Source organism: Dipodomys ordii, unplaced genomic scaffold (assembly GCF_000151885.1).
Source record: "Dipodomys ordii isolate 6190 unplaced genomic scaffold, Dord_2.0 Scaffold86, whole genome shotgun sequence".
Lineage (NCBI taxonomy): Eukaryota > Metazoa > Chordata > Mammalia > Rodentia > Heteromyidae > Dipodomys > Dipodomys ordii.
In genome coordinates this window covers 889065-905994 of record NW_012267302.1, presented here as the reverse complement: position 1 = coordinate 905994, position 16930 = coordinate 889065, and the positions used below count along the sequence as shown (strand labels likewise).

At 50.9% G+C, this 16930-nt stretch overlaps 1 protein-coding gene across 6 annotated transcripts in view; it reads right to left on the bottom strand.

Moving 5' to 3' along the window:
- Positions 1 to 16930, bottom strand: part of Cdh23 (cadherin-related 23) — a 323607-nt gene that overhangs the window by 66203 nt on the left and 240474 nt on the right. For all 6 annotated transcript variants that reach the window (XR_001175416.1, XM_013025633.1, XM_013025635.1 and 3 more), the window contains 8 exons: positions 16345 to 16480; positions 15210 to 15598; positions 13283 to 13384; positions 12911 to 12913; positions 9594 to 9743; positions 8038 to 8166; positions 6939 to 7067; positions 5430 to 5657 (listed from right to left, as the gene is read on the bottom strand). Coding sequence is in view for 5 of the 6 variants with exons in the window: in XM_013025633.1 (XP_012881087.1) it covers positions 5430 to 5657; positions 6939 to 7067; positions 8038 to 8166; positions 9594 to 9743; positions 12911 to 12913; positions 13283 to 13384; positions 15210 to 15598; positions 16345 to 16480 (1266 nt within the window). In the remaining variant the exon portion in view is untranslated. The remainder of the gene's footprint in view (positions 1 to 5429; positions 5658 to 6938; positions 7068 to 8037; positions 8167 to 9593; positions 9744 to 12910; positions 12914 to 13282; positions 13385 to 15209; positions 15599 to 16344; positions 16481 to 16930) is intronic.

Here is a 16930-nt window from a genome sequence, read left to right as displayed (position 1 = left end):
GTCACAACTCTCACCTATTGGTGTGGCTTCCTGGAATAGATGATGAGAGGGATTCTGGTATACTAATGTAGCTTAGTGAGAAAGTGCTAGCAGTGCCTGCCCTGGGCAGAAAAAAGGATATGGCTGTATATGTGTCGTATCTGTACCTTCTCTGTTAACATATTCTTTGATTAAAAAATACTTTTCCCCCCATGTCATTGTTTATTTGAGTCTTTCCTCACCTCATCTTGAGAAGCTGTTCTGTCCCCCATTTAATGCACAAGGAAACTGAGGTTCTGAAAGGCTGTGTTTTGAGACAAGTAAATGTTGGGACTCAAGCTTGGGTCTCCTTCTTCCCAGGCCTGGGATCTTCCCTACACTGAATGGAATGGCATGAGAAACCTGGGCCTGGTGGAGCTCTCACCTTGAATTTGTCTATTCCATATAGCAGGATCCTGAAGGAAATTGTGCCTACTAGTTTATGGTTCTACCTCAACACCACACCAAAAAAATGTTCCTATCTATGCTAAGCCTGCCTTAACCTTCTCATGAGTCGAGAGCTCCTGAAACTACTGTGCAGGTTCCTTCTAGCCCCAGTGCTTGTGATTCCTTCCTGCCTGGTAACCATGAAACCAAAAGATTCCTGGGAGGTGCAGCTGCCTATGTACCCACCTCACTTGCATTAGGGGTCAGAGAAGGAACATACTCTATGCTGATCTCTGAAAGCACTCAGTCAGTGGCATGCTCAGCATCTCAGCAACTTCAGAAGGTCCTTTAGGAAGCAAAGGGAAGGCAAGGGTTTGGAGCAGTTCCATTGGGCTGGTGTGGGTACAGATGCAGGTCCTGAGCCCGGCCAGGGGAAGCAGGGATCTCAGAAGCTGCAGAGGTCAGGAGTGATAAACAGAAGGAGCTCTCCACCCCAAATGTGGTGAGCAACCCAGGCCTCCCATGTCACTGAAAGGTCACAGCTAGGGCCTTGTGGGTCAGAAGTAGACATTAGAGATTCTGTTTCCTATTCCAGCTGGTCCTTTGCTTGTCCTCAGCAGCCTGAGAAGTCGGGACTTGTTATCTGGAACTATTTCCTGATGGCTGCAATTCATGTGGCAGGCGTTCTGTCCCGGCTTTTCTACCTCCTGCCAAGGGTACTTCTGGGACTTGGCCAGGGTTCAGCTCCTGACCTCCATTTGCCTTCCATCCTTCTTCCCTGGGCCCATCCCTTCCTCTTGCAGGCCTAACCCTTCCTGATGGCCATTAGGGCCTCTCCCCAGTCCAGGGCTCCCTCTCTGTGTCCCGGAGCTCACACAAGGCTGACTGTGCAATGACTTCCTGTGGTGCGGTAGCATACCATTGTATGGCAGGCCTGGGGCTGGCCCAGTTGCCTCTTGTAACCCAGCTGTTCCTAGCCTGGGAAGTACAGGCTGAAGTCTGGGAGGAGATGGCCTCTGCCATGTGCAGGAAGGCACATCTCTGGGAAAACAAGGTAGAACTGGCCTGGGGAAAAAGTAGGTAGGAGGGACCTTTGGTACAGGTCGTCTCAGCTTTGGGGAAGTCTTGGCAGCTGACTCCCAGGCTCTGGGATTAGAGAGCCTTGGCCCTTTAAGATATGGATGGGAATGAAAGTCTTCTGGCTTTTAGAGTACTTTGCTCCTTTGCTCTAGTCACTTCCTTTTCAGGTGTGTCTTTGGAGACCTTCATCACCCTGAGGTGAGATTTTGTCAGAGGATGCAAATCTTGGAGTCTGGTGGTTCTCAGAGGCAAATACTAGTCACAGCAAGCATGGGCTACAGGGCCCCAGTTTGTCAGCTCTGCCCTTTCTCACTCTCAACTAGGGCAGAGGGAGAAAAGGGCTCTTGGGAAGGCAGTGGGACCAGCTCTTGGCCTACAGATTGTGCAGTGAGTCCTGTGTGCTGCTGGCTACCCTTGCTGACCCCCTCATAGTGCCCACACCAGGATTATTCTTCGTCCTTAGCTTGTGTCCAGGCTGATCCCTGGGCTGAAATATATTTCCTATTTCCCCCTCAGCTGTGCCACCATGACTGACCAATCGAGAATGCACTGGTGCCACTTCCTCCAGGAAGCCATCCCTAAGCTCTCTCCAATGCACCACCCACCTGGTGGCTCCCAACACCTTTATTCAGGCTGTGACAACAGTGTCTTTCTCTCTGTTAGCAATGCCTCACACAGGGGCCTTCAAGGATCATTAGCTGATCACTGGCTGAATGAGTGAGTGAATGGATGGATAGATGAATGAATGAATGAACCATCAGGGCCCAGTGTTACTTTTTCAGACTGTGTCCATGAGCCACAGCAGTGTCTGCTCCAAAACTCAAGTCACAGAGGTCTTTCCAAACTGGAGGAAGTAGGGGAAACAACAAAAGAAGGGATTCTTTTCAACTTATTTTTTCTATAAATCTTTTTTTTTCTCATTAAAACTAGTTGCTGTCTAAAGAAAGTCAGGTCTGATACAGCCCAGACCACCACATGTTTACTCCCTGTATGCTAGCCTCAAAGCACCATCCCTGATCCTGGTCACCTGAGGCTGCTTTACAGGGCCTTGGGGAATAGAACTGGTGATAGCGCCAGGCGCTGGTGGCTCACACCTGTAATCCTAGCTACTCAGCAGGCTGAGATCTGAGGATCACAATTCAAAGCGGGCAGGAAAGTCTGTGACACTCTTATCTCCAATAAAAAACCACTAGAAAACTGGAAATGGCACTGTGGCTCAAGCAGTAGAGTGCTAGTCTTGAGCTGAAGAGCTGAAGGGCAGTGCCCACGCCGAGTTCAAGCCCCATGACTGACAAAAAAAAAAAAAAGAACTGATGATAACTAGGGTGGGGATCATAACTGCTGCCCAACTTTCCACACCCACACCAGAGAGCCGGATGGGCTGAGATTTGCTTCAAGGGGACTGAGGGGTTGAAGGGGTGTTTTATGGTTCCTACAGGACTGGGCTGGGTTTCTGAAGAGGCTATGTTCAACAACTAGAAACTCTGGCTGTGGGGACCAATCCAAAATTTTGCAAGAACTGTTTGGGTCGTGGCCACCATCCTGGGTAGTTAACTGTATCTCAAGTGATTTCCCATTTCTTTAAGTCTTGTTTTTCTAGGAACCAAAAGGAAGCCTGACTTAGTCTCTAACCTCAGGGTCTTAGAATGCTTCTAATGGCTGTACCCTCCCCTGTAAACTCTCTCTCTCTCTCTCTTTTTCTCTGGTATACAGACTTGCCTACATCAGAGGTAAAGGGCAGTGTGGTAAATGCTAGCGCCCCAAATCTATTCTCTATCTCTTTCTCACTAACAGAGTTCTGTTTTGGTTTAGGGCAATGATATACCTGGACCCCAGGGAATAAGCCAGTCATAACAATCCTCTCCCTCATGCCTTCCAACCTGCATTGTGGCTAGTTGTGTCTATGTGACTATTTCCAGCCAGAATATAGCAGAGCTCCAGAGGCCACTTCAAAGAAACCTTCTCTTTCTTGATAAAGGATCAGAAGTGGCTGGTATAGCAATTTGTCTTTTGTTCACCTACCTGCCTTGAATGCTGACATGATGACTTGAGCTACAGCAGCTATCTCCCAATCACAAGAGAAAGTCCAAGAAACACAACCTCTGACATTACTGAGGGTGAAATCAACATTTGTAATTCTCCCCAGAGATCTGATGTGAGAAAATACCCTCTGACTTATGAATTCATCATTCAGGGTCTGTTGCTGGCAGCCAGGCATAGCTCTAAATGGTTTTGTAAGGACAACCAAGATGATTCATCCTCATGCCAAAGCTAGGTCCAGTGGGGGGGAGGGTTATGTCAAAACTGGGTTCTTCCATGTTACTACCACAATAAATGATATCTGCTTTGCTCTGGACCCTACTAAGTTACATGTGTCTGTTTAGCCCTTTGGTGTGCACAGCTGAATTAGCAGTGGCACTGGCCTCCAGTAGGACTGAAGGAGCCAAAGCGAGCCTCACCTCTTGGGCTCTTCACAATGTGGATAAAAAAAAAATCCCATTTGAACCACATTTCCACATCTAGCTTTTGCTGGTTAACCGAAGAGTATCAAGGACTTTCTCTCAGATGGCTTTGAACCTCAATCCTCCTATCTCAGCCTCCTGAGTAGCTAGGAGTGTGTGGCCCTTCACAATGCGGTGTATGTGTGTGTGTGGCGGGGGAGTGCTGGGAGTATTCCTACCTGTTCCCCAGAGACACCAGTCCTGCTCTGGCCCTCCCCCTACAAGGCCATTCCCAAGAGGAACGTCTAAAGTCACTTGTGAGCAGAGAGACCAAGCTAGGCAATCAGGACCTTGGGGAGATTGACTGCCCCAAAGGATCAAATCTTTGCCCTTCACTACATCGACACTCTGCAACACTTTGCCGTTTATGACTTCAAACTTTGGGTTTATTTCTCTGTTTCTTGATTCTCAACTGGCCTTTAACTTGCTTTGACTAAGAGAATGTTGTGAAAGGGACTCTGTGCCAGCTTGCAGCCTGGTTTTCAGGAGGCCTTTCCCATTTCTGGTATTTAAACTTCTCATACTCTGTGAACAGCTGGAGGAGTTGCCCTAGTCACCCCCCACAGATGGCTGGCCAACCCCCGAAGCCTAGGTACCACGACACGAAGCAGCCTGCACAGGGTGAAGAGAGCCTCAATAAGCCAGCAGAACCTGACAGTTGAACCTGATCTAAATTCCCAGCCTGAAGTATCAGAGCTGAATAAAATATTGTCATTCCATGTTGCCTGCCATGTGGCATGCACCAGTGTCACTGTATAATTACATGGTAAACTCAACTGTAATTGTAGCAACAGATCACTGATATGATCCTCTACCTCCTCCTTATGGTTTACCAAGTACTTCCACAGACATGAGCTACTTTGGTGCCCCTCAAAACAACAACTCTAGATCTATTCTGCTTTCTGACCAGTTCCGACCAGCTCCTCAGCACACAGCCAGCTTGCAATGCTCCAACTTCCTGCTCTCAAATCACAGACACTCCATTGATTGCATCCCAGTATAGACAGTCACTGCCGGCTATGCGCCAGTGGCTCCTCCCCTAGCCATGGGATATGGCTATGAGCAGTGGTTCTGCTCACCCAAGCATTAGACTGAACCACAGACACCAGTCCTTCCACCCTGGTGCATTACAATACTATCCCCATACCCCAATTAAAGCAGACAGCCAAAAGCTGCTTTTTCATAAGATATCATAGTATAGGAAAGCGTGGCCCCATGGCACACAGCATGGCTCAACTGGTACCATAACATAGATACCATGAAGATGGCACGGAGGCCGGGAATGGCTGGAGACTCAGGTGGGTCAGCAGTCTTCCAAGAAGACCCTCAGCTGTGGCCTAAAGGTGTGACAAATGGTTTTGTCTGAGATTCACCCACTGGGTGGATTCCATCCCACCCACCTGGCTGCCCTCACAGGAGGCGAAGGGCTTAGACAATGCTCACCGACAGCGTAGGGGTACCCTCATCCTCCACAGTGACTACCAGGTGGTAGAAGCTCTGGCGCTCACGGTCAGGCGGGGCAGGCCGAGTGGCGATCTCGCCGCTGATGCGGTCCATGCGGAAGGTCAAGTCCTCATTGCCCTCAGTGATGTAATAGGACAGGATGCTGTTGATCCCAATGTCACGGTCCGTTGCTCTCACCTGGACCACAGCAGTGCCCCCGCCCACGTTCTGGGAAGAGAAGAGGAAGTAGTCATTCCAGGCAGGAAGTCTGTTCCCTGTTCATGCTAGGAATGTCAAGTTCATTTACAGATGAGCAAACTGAAGTAGAGTGAAGGGAGAGGTGCAAGAGCCAATCTGTGGCTGGGTAGTGGGACTGGGCCCCACCCTGTGCCACCTGCTTCATGAGCATCCCAGGATACCCAGCAGTGCCCAGCAGAAATCTTCCTACATCAGCCCAGACTTATGACTGAGGAAAAATGCAGTTAAATTAACTCATATCATTTATTTTGTACCAATACTGGGGTTTGAATTTAGGGCCTCGGTGCTATCCCTTAGCTTTTCCTCTTAAGACTAGCATTCTATCACTTGAGTCACAGCTCCACTTTTGGCTTGGAGTGTGTGTGTGTGTGTGTGTGTGTGTGTGTGTGTGTGTGTGTGTGTATGCATGCGCATGTGCACATGCACAGTTTATTAAAAATAAGAGTCTCATGGGCTTTCTTGCCTGGGTTGGTTTCGAACTGTAATCTTTAACTCTAGGCTTTCTGAGTAGCTAGGGTTACCTGCATGTACCACTGATACCCAGCTAAAATGGAAGTATGTGTGTTTGTATGTGTGTGTGCACATGTGCTTGCTGGTACTGGGGCTTGAACTCTTGGCTTTTTTGTTCAAGGCTGGCACTTTACCATTTGATCCACAACTCTAGTTCTGGCTTTTTGCTGGGTAGTTAGAGACAAGATCCTCTTGGAGTTTCCTGTTGAACTGGCTTCAAACTGTGATCCTCAGATCTCAGCCTCCTGAGTAGCTAGGTAGTTAGGGTTACAGGCACCTGGCTAAAAAGCAGTTTTAAAATAGGCAGCTCTCCTTGAGTAAACCTCAGCATCCTGTAGGGCACAAGGACACTTTATTTATTTAGTTAGTGGTGGTCTTGGGGCTTGAACTCAGTATGCTCAAGGCTGGTACTTTACCATCGAGCCACAGTTCCACTTCTGCTTTTGGAAGTGAGAGTCTTATGGACTTTCCTAACTCTGAACCAGGATCCTTAGATCCCAGCCTCCCAAGTAGCTATGATTACAGGCATGAACCACTGATGCCTGGCACTTTCTTCCTTTTCCTCTTCTCTCCTCTCCTTCCCTGCTCCAAACAGATACCCAGGCTAAGTGGGTGTAAGGGGCATAATTATGAAAAAGCCAGTCCCCATATGAGGTCTGAGAGGGCAGTGGTCCAGGAAGATGTTTACACAGACACTTGGTTGTCAGTTCTTGTTCAGAGTCCACCCGAAGCTGCTCTCACCTCATTCACGCTGACATTGTATCCAAAGGGGCTTTCTATCACTGGAGGGTTGTCATTGACATCCAGGATGGTCACCTGCAGGATGTGGTCCTTCTTCCGTGGAGGGGTGCCACGGTCTGAGGCCACAACCTGAGAGAAAGAAGAAGAGGCAGAGGAGGCCTGGGTCAGGACTAAAGGGTAAGGGTCACAGAGCCTGTGATCCCATGATTCTGAACCAAGAACTATCCCCCTATGGGAGAGACTGGGAGGGCGGAGGAATTTTATGGCATTCATGACCCCCAAAATGACCTGGCCAACTCTGGACTCTCCCTATAGCTTTCCCTTCTGCCATACACTACAAATGCTTCTTGCTCAAGTCTGCCAAGATTCATTTTGAATTGGATTCCAGAGTGTCCAAGTCATCCCCTCCCCTACTCCACTAGTGCCTGTGCTCTGCAATCAGCCAGGTCCTGACCATGACCACAGGCCTGTGATCAGACTCAAGGCTGGCCTTTTGCTTCTAAAGCCTCAGCTCCATGTACTGTGATTTGGTCCCTGACAGTGAGCTCAAGTCCTGACTATGGGCTGAGCTGGTCCCTGGGGGTTTTAATATCACTCCTATGGCTACCAGACAGTCATCAGCCCTCAGGATCCCCAGAGGCATAGCACTGGGGTACCCCGATAGTCCTCAGCACATGGCCAGACAGCATCTCGGTGGACTTTGAGGCCATCATGGCTCCTGATACCTGTACCTGAATGGCATCTCAGCAGAACAAGCCAAGTGAGGGCTCTTTTGGTTTTGCACTGGGGGGAGGGGAGGCGCAGTAGGGGGGGTGGGAGAACAAAACACCTGTCCCAGGTCATGCTGTGGTTTTGACAGAGTCAGGGATCTACTACCTCCAGCAAGCTTTCTCTTCTGCTGGCTCTGATGGCAGGGACAGACTCCTCAGCTGCTTGGGCCTAGAACTGAGGACTCTACCCAGGTCCATCTCCCCTGTGCCCTCTTGGTCTGAGAGTCCTGCCTCAGATTACTTGGTGACAGATGGGAAACTGATCGCCAGGATCTGGTCCCCTGCTGGGCAGTCAGGAGTGACTTGCAGCCCTCAGGGCCAGTTCCTACCTTGAGGATGTAGTGGTCTAGTTCTTCTCGGTCCAGAGGCCTGGCCACAAACACTTCACCGATGGAGTCATTGGTGGTGATGATTTCAAAGGCCCCAGCAATGTTGCCCGAAGCCAGGAAGAAGACCACCTGTTGGAGAAGAGCCGGTGAGGGGTAAGGATTGGTGAGGAGAGGTGCCAGGCCAGGCCAAGGAAGACTGCCTAGCTTCCCCAGACACGCGTGGGCTTCTGTCCAGCAAAGATGCCTGGGAAGAGAGGGCTGAGCCACAAGTATTGTGGACCCTCAAAAGCAGGGAGGGCAGGCCCGCTGAGGAGGTGTGTGCCTGGAATTCCAGTTACTCAGGAAGTAGAGGTCAGGAGACTTGTGATTTGAGGCCTACCTGGACAATAGTTAAGAAACTCAACCAATAAGTAGGATGTGATGGCCCATGTTTGTCATCTCAGATATGTATAGGATAATAGCTCAGACTCGTTCCAGAAAAAAATGTGAGACCCAGCTGGGCACTGGTGGCTTATGCCTATAATCAAATGGCTGCGACCTGAGCTGGGAAGGTGGCTCAGTAGTAGAGCACTTGCCTTGCACGCATGAGGCCCTGGGTTCGATTCCTCAGCACCACATAAGCAGAAAAAAAAAGCTAGAAGTGGAGCTGTGGCTCAAGTGGTAGAGTGCTAGCTTTGAGCTGAAGAGCTGGGGGACAGTACCCAGGCCCAGAGTTCAAGCCCCATGACCGGACCCAAAAAATAAAATAAAAATAAAAAGGCTGCAATCTGAGGATCACGGTGTGAGGCCAGCCCAGATAGGAAAGTCTGTGTGACTCTCATGTTCAATTAACCATCAAAAAATCAGAAGTGGAACTGTGGCTCAAGTGGTAGCCTTGAACAAAAAAAGCTAAGGCCCTAGGTACTGGTGTGAGTGCATGTACACACACACACACACACACACACACACACACACACACAAAGTGAGACCCTATTTGAAACAGCAAAAGAGCAGGAGCTAGAGGTGTGGCTCAAGTGTTAGAGCAATTACTTGGCAAGTTGAAGGCCCTGAGTTTAAGATTCAGTACTACAAAAAGAAGGGTAGAATTCCAGTGGTAGAACTCAATCCCCAGTGTTGTAAAGAGAGGGAGGAAGGAAAAGAGGAAGGAAGGGAGGGAGGGAAAAAGGAAAGGAGGAAGGGAAAGGTGGAAGGGAGGAAGAGAAGAAGGAAGGAGGGAGGGAAGAAGGGTGGGAAGAAGGGTGGGAAGGAAGGTAGGAAGGAAGGAAGGAAGGAAGGAAGGAAGGAAGGAAGGAAAGGAGGGAGGGAGGGAAGGAGAGAGGGAGGGAGGGAGAGAAGGAGGGAGGGAGAGAGGGAGGGAAAGGAAGCAGGCCTGTGGAAGCAGTGTGTGTTTGGCAGATTCTTGAACCCAGGTGCCAGCAAAGTGGCCTGAGGGCTGGGAGAGTGGTGTGGGCCTGGCACTTGAGCTGCTTGGTGATAGAAATGGCTTAGATGGTCACTGAGGCATGAAAGAGCCTCTGCTGGTAGAACAGATTCTGGCTATACAATTTAGTGCCTACCTGCCCATTGCTGCCAGCATCAGGGTCCCGGGCTTTGACGGTGGCCACTCGCTGGCCTATGGGGCAGTCCTCGGGCACGCTGACCATGGAGTCAGAGGTGAAGTCGAAGCGGGGGCTGTTGTCATTCTCATCCAGCACAGTAATATAAACCTGGAGGGTGGGGTAGACATGGTCAGATGTCTACAGCTCTTTTCACTGCCCTAACCATGAACAGCCTGCTGTGCGTGCAGCTGAGACTAGTCCTCCGATCAGTCCTGGACTACCAGGGCCCTGAGCTCATGTGTTGTCCATTTGGGGATTAGGAGAGAAGGAGAGGGCTCCCAGATGGTGAGGAGTCTTGAGGTCGTAGGGACTGAGGCAGCTGTAAAGCCAGGCCCTGGCCATACAGGGCCGAAGATGGGGAGGCTGTTGTGGTACTGGCATAGTCTTCTGTTCTTTCCGGAGAACAGGAGTCCAGATTTTTAAGTGGGCTTAGGTGATGAGTCACATACATGAGGGGAAATCACGTGTGGGCTGGTCAGGACACATCTGCTGGCCAGGCTCCTTACAGCAGCCTCTGGATTGAAGGGGAATGGGGAGGGGCCCAGGAGCAGAGCCCATGGGAGGCACGGGGTCCCAGTGGAGTGGTGGCAGGCAGGCAAGGGAGGTGAATTTCTCTCAGATAAAAACCAGCTACATGTAAATTGCCTGCTACGTATTTTTCTTTGCTCATACATTCCAGGTTTCCTGTGGAAAGCTGGATGTGGGTTGGGCCCAGCGTGGGAGCAGCATCTAGTTCCCAGATCACATGTGACAGAGGGCAGGCAGGGCCATTTTTGGCCCCTGTGTTCAGTGTTGGGGGAGAGTGAGGAGGCAACTAAGTTTTAGGATTCCTAGCCAGGCCTCTTTCTGTTGCCCTGCCCCAGACAGAGCTGGAGTTCAAGCCTGCTCTCTGTGTGCATTGCATCTGCAGACACCCCGCTGAGACCCTTCACACTTCCTTGCCCTCCAGAACAGGTCTTGATTCTTGGTTCTAGCCTGGCCTCAGTCTTTGTTAGTGGTGAGGCCCACAAGGAAATGAGCCAGGCTTTACAGCTCTGTCAGTTCTCCTACTTAATAGCTGCGGGACTTCGGAAAGAGTTACTCAACCTCTCCGGTTCTTTATTTTCTCAGCTGAAAAGTGCACCCAGAAGACTAGCTAGCTGGGAGCCTGGGAGAGATAAGTGAGCAAATGAGATAAGTGAGCAAACATTAAGGGGGTAGATCTAATGTAACAGACCTTTTCCCTTCTTCTGTCTGGTAGACCACAAAATTGTCCAAAATCTAAACACTGGCTAGAGAATTTATTCTCTGAAGCCTTTGAGCCCCAGTCTGATGATTTAGGAAATGTGAATAACAATTGGACTCTATCCTCCCTCACTGGAGTTAAGGTTTAATTCAAATTTGTCATGCTTTGTACACTCTGTTCTGTCTGGCTGACCTGACATTTCTTCTTGGCTACACATTCTTCAGAGCTCAGTTGAGGCCATTTCCTCAGGGAAGCCCTCCAGGATTTCTCTGTCTCTTGGGGCATACATTTATTGGTATGGTGACCTGATCCACTGGCTTTCTAAATCTGTCTTATGCTTGTGAAGACAAGAAAGAACAGTGTCTGTCTGAGTTTGGTCTCCTCGCCAAACTTCAAGCCCAGGGAGACCCCTGCCATGCTGACAACACTGATCATGGTGGTGGTGAAGTGGGGTAGGAGGCAGCCTCAGTGGGTGACAGGAGGACCCAGGCTCCAGGCTGCTGAGTGCAGCTCCTATGGCAGAGCCCCGCCCCCTTCCTGTGGGTTCCTCCTGGGGGAGGGGGTGGGGAGGAGTCAGGTGGAGATGAGCTGTGGTTTGGCTTCTGGCCTGGGGAGGATATGGTGCCATCTTTAAAGGGCCCCTCCTGTATCCCCTCCCTGTTGCCTGAGCAGGGGTAGCACAGTGAGCATCGAGGGCAGCAGTGGGGTGCTCTTGAGGAAGCCAGCAGAAGGGATGTGGGGGCAAGCAGGGGATAGGCCCTGCTTCCCACAGTGGGGGCCATGACAGGAGGGTGACACAACAGAGGGTGTGCCCAAAGCCCTCATCTGCCAGGGGATGGGCTTAGGTCAGCGTCACCCCTGGTCACTCCAGTCTGAATTCCCTGACTTATTGTGGCCACCATGAGCTGGGGTATAGCACGTTCCCCCATGTGGGTGAAGATGCAATTCAAAAGGCCCTGCTTTCCCTCAGCACACCTCAGACCCTCTCCTGGGGAGCTAGAGGACACATGGTACCCACCCACTGCCACCTCGAGGACCCCAATCACCAGTTGCCCTCTGAGACCCTGCCAGGGTGGCTGCAGCTAGGCACCTTGGGGACCAAAGGCTCCTCACTCCCTGTAGCTTTTAGCTGGGCCAGTGGGTGGGCACTGTCCCTCAAGACACAGGAAAGTGACTCAGTGGGGTGACAGTGCGGTTGTCACCAAGGCTAATGAGGTGCTGGGCACCCTGAGACCTCTGAAGGGGTCAGACCTGCCCAGGGTTGAGTACTGTCATCCTCAGCCCCCTGCCACCCAGGGGCCTCTCAGGGCCTCCAGGACCACACCCACCTCAACCTGCAAGTCTGAGCTTCCTGCTGGCCTACTCCATCCAACCTAAAGCCTGTTTGTCCCTTCTGACCTCAGTGGCTGCTCTCTCTGCACCCCAGCACATGCCTAACCCCACCTCACACAAGTCTAGGGTAGTTTCTCTCCTGTACCCACCACTGCTGTGCTGGTGCTCCCAGGCCTGGCCCTGTGCACCTCACTTCAAATTCTCCTTAGTACCACACCAGTCTCCCTAATGGGGCGAGGGAGTCTCCTTTACAGAAGCTTTGAGTGGGACACAACACCTCCTCTGGACCAAATGATGAAGGGCTTCTTCCTCGAGATATCCGGCCACCTTGTACCCCCTTTTTGGAAGGCAGGGTTTTTGCTGAGAACTCACTTAGACCACAGAAAGGAAGCAGAGAGGTTAAGCTGCTTGTCTGGGCCACACAGCCAATTAGGAGCAGGGCTGGGACAAGGCCTCACAGTCCCTAATCGTGTCCCAACTACTCCTTTCTTAGTGCACCCTCATCCCAGGACCGCATAGGGTCTGGGAGAACATGGGAAGGCCGATCTTAGAAGAGGGCACCTAGCTTCTGAGTAAAAGAGCAGAGAGACAGGAGGCCATGAAGCATCTGAGTGAGAGGCAGCTACAGGTCCATCCACATTCTCTCTCCAGGGGAGGCAGGGAGGTCTGGGGCCTTGGAGAGTGCTAGAAATGAAGAGCCAGTCCCCATGCTACTTACCTTCTGTAGTCAGTGTGGGCAGGAGGAGGCAGGAGGCAGGAGAGAAAGGCAGATGCAGATGGTTAGTGGCAGGGTGCTTCCAGCCCCCACTCTTTCCAGGTCTGTGAGTCCCGATGCTCCCTCCCCATCTGTCTGCAGTCTCAGCCCTGATGCCCCTTCCACTTATCTGTAGTCTCAGCCCTGATGCCCCCTCCCCATCTGTCTGCAGTCTCAGCCCTGGCCCAGGTGCCCACTGGCCTCTGTGTGGTCTTATAGAGTAGACTGGGGCTCTTATAATCTGGTTTTTGGCCTCTTTGCCCAACATGCATGTTGGGGGACTGGGAAAGGCTGGGGTTGGGAAAGGCTGCTGCCATGGGGAACTCTGACACTCACCACAGTGGAGTCCGCCTTGGGGCCCCCGTCATCGGCCACAACTGTCAGAGTGTAGAAATCACCTTTCTCCCGGTCCACCAGGCCCTTGACTGTAATAACACCCTAGAGGAAGGGCAAGTGATATCTTCATAGCCACCAGCCAGAGCCTACTCTGCCCACCTCCAAGAGTCCTGGGCTCCAGCCAGGCCAGGCTGTGTCACCTCCCCTGCCTGGCCTAAGTGTCCCTTGAGGGAGGCCAGCAGCTGCCTGACTTCCCATGGAGCCTGTCCCACACTGGATCCCTGCTCCCCAGCCAAGTGGGCTGGCTCCCTCTGTGGGTCCCAGCTGTGTGCCCCTCCACCTCTATCAGAGTTCTTTTCTCAGCTCCATGGGCAGCTGGTATCTGCCTCACTCATTATTCTCACATCTACCCCTAGCCTGGAAACTCTTTGAGGTTTGGAAAGAGGCTTAGTCATCTGGTAATTGGAATGATTCTAACCTTGCTTATTTTCAAAGAAGGGATTCTGATAAAAAAGATACACTAAAGCAAGGATGAGGTTGTACAGATGGGGTTGTAGGAGGCAGACAGTAGATGGGAGGTTAACTGCACCAAACACCTAGCTAAGAATTCACCTGTAATAAAGGATAAAATTTATATCTGGGCTTCTGAACAGCCAAGGTCAAAAGGGAGACATGATGGCTTGCATAGCTTTCTGTGATATCCTATGAAATATATGTATGATATTTTCCCTGGCCCGATCAAGCTCCTAAAACCCTTGTAGTTTACTAAGCAACAGGAATGTCAGAGACTCTCCTTATTCTAGGAGTTGGTTTTAGGCACTCAGACAGAGTTCTGAATACTTGGAATTTCTTGGATCATATGAGAGCATGGGAAGGGGACAGGGCTGGACATTGAGTTTTAAGTATGAGGCAAGCAAGGTGGCTCACATCTATAATCTGCAGCTACATGGGAAATGGAGAGAAGAGGACTGGGCAAAATTAGCCAGTCTGGGCAAAAGTGTGAGGCCCTATCTGAAACATAAGTCAAGCAAATAACTCAAGCAAAGAGTAGTAATGCCTGCCTAACAAGCAAAAGCCCTGAGTTCAAACCCTAATACTGTTTTTTTTTAAAAAAAAGCCAGGTACCCAGGAAGCTGAGATTTGAGGATCATGGTTTGAAACCAGCCCATCCAGACTCATCTCCAATTAACCATTAAAACACTGGAAGTGGAGCCATGGCTCAAGTAGTAGCATTCTAGTCTTGAACAAACATGCTAAGGGACAGTGCTTAGACCCCAAGTTCAAGCCCTAGTATTGGTACCCAACCCAAAAATCAAAATCAAAACAAAGAAGAAAAGAACTACAGAGATGTTTATCTCAAAGATTTTTTTTTTGGTTGGTCATGGGGCTTGCACTCTGGGCTTGGGCACTTTCCCTCAACTCTTCAGCTCAAGGCCAACCTCTACCACTTGAGCCACAGCACCACTTCCAGTTTTCTAGTGGTTTATTGGAGATAAAAGTCTAACAAGCTGGGAAGGTGGCTCAGTGGTAGAGTGCTTGCCTTGCATGCATGAGGCCCTGGGTTCGATTTCTCAGTACCACATCAGCAGAAAAAGCTGGAAGTGGGGCTGAGGCTCAAGTGGTAGAACGCTAGTCTACAGCTGAAGAGCTGAAGGACAGCACCCAAGCCCAGAGTTCAGGCCCCACGACTGACCAAAAAAAAAAAAAAGAAAGAAAGAAAAAGAAAAAAAGAGTTTTACAAACTTTCCTGCCCAGGCTGGTTTTGAACTGTGATCCTCAAATCTCAACCTCCTGAGTAGCTAGGATTACAGGCATGAGCTACCAGCGCCTGGCTCAAGGACATTTTAAGACCAGTGTTGTGTATACTGAAGGAGCCCAGTAAATGGTCACATTGGAAGAACCCTCCTGGCCTGCCCCAGCTCCTCACCGTGTTGGTGTCTATCTTGAAGAGGGCTTTAGCCTGGGTGCTGGTGTAGGCATCAAAGTGGTAGGTGATCTGGTTGAGGTTGTCAATAGAGTAGGCCTGGACCCGCACGATCTCTGTGCCCAGCGCCAGATTCTCCATGATGGTCACCTCATAGGAGGCGTTGGAGAACTGCACAGCCTCATCCAGCTCGTTGAGTAGGGTGACGTAGACACTGCAGAAGCCTTGGTTGTAGGGGGGCGCCTGGTCAGTGGCGGACACATTCATCAAGTAGCTAGTCTTGGTCTCATAGTCCAGGTAGTCCACAGTGATGATAAGCCCTGTGCTCTCATCAATCTCAAACTTCCCCTCTGCACCGGACAGGATATGGTAGTTCACCAGGCCACCGTCCCCTGCAGAGGATACAGGCCATGCAGTTGCAGACAGGGGTGGGGCTCCTTGGTGGCTTCTGAAATTGTCCATGCCAGGGACTGTTCCCTGAGATGCAAGGTGAAGGCCTTGGCTGGCCCACCCAACACATGCTGGCCCCAAGAGATGTGGTAGAGGAAGCCCAGCATTCAAATTGAAGACCCTGCCTTGGCTGTTTAGGCAGTCTCTTGTAGGAGGGGTTTTGATCTAGAAATTGTGAAGACATCCTTAGAGGTAGCCAAATTTCTGCTTGGTTCCTCAGAGTGCTGAGGACATGGTCCCTGTTTCCTGGGGGGTTGGGCCTGCCTTCAGGGCAGACCAAAGCCATGCATGCAGACCAGAGGAAGCAATGGATCTGGCAAAGCCTGAGTACCAGGCTCTGAGCTAGAACAGGCCCCACCCAGCCAGTTTTCTAAGGCCCCTTTATTTTTCCCAGTCTTATGCAAACCCTTGACCAAAAGCTAATGGGGAGCTGCCAGGACCCAGCATGGCCAATCTGGAGTTCGCAAATTTGTGGCCTCTCCTCTGTCTACCCAGAAGCTGAGACAAATCCCCTGGCTTCAGTCTACTCAGGCCTCAGCACCTGTGGGGAGTGACTACAACCATCAAAGGAGCGCCTCCCGGACCCGGAGCAGGCTCAGTTGTGGGGAGTCTGAGGGTGACAGGACCAGATAAGCCAGGAAGGTCACTCTGAGCAGTAGGACTTCTGTGCCTCCCCTGCTTGCCTCACCAGTGTCCCGGTCTGTGGCTCGAACAACGATGACAGATGTGCCGATGCCTGCAGTCTCTCGAAGCCCCAGGCGGCTATACTGTTGCTGTGTGAACACGGGGGCCTCATCGTTCACATCATCCACATACACGATCACCTGTGAGGGCCAGGCCAGGGGTGCAATGTTAGGGTGGGGTGGAGACTGGGAGTCTGTGATACCCAGAGTGGGAGCACCATCCATCAAGCCTAACCACTGTGTCCACCTCCTTGTCCCAGACCACCTAGAATGTGGCTGATACTCAGTCTTCATCCTACCCTTAGCCCTCCTTTTAACCCTGGGGGTGAACCTGTGAGTAACTAGTGACTTTTTTCTTTTGTGCTTGTCCTGGTGCTTAAACTCAGGGCCTAGGCTCTGTCCCTGAGCTTCTTTTTCCTCAAGGCTAGCTTTCTACTACTTGAGCCACAGCTCCACTTCCGGCTTTTTGGTACTTTATTGGAGATAAACTCACAGACTTACAGACTTTCCCTGACTGGGCTGGCTTTCAACTGTGATCCTGAGATCTCAGCCTCCTGAATAGTTCCTCCTGGTGTGAGCTACTCGGTCTGA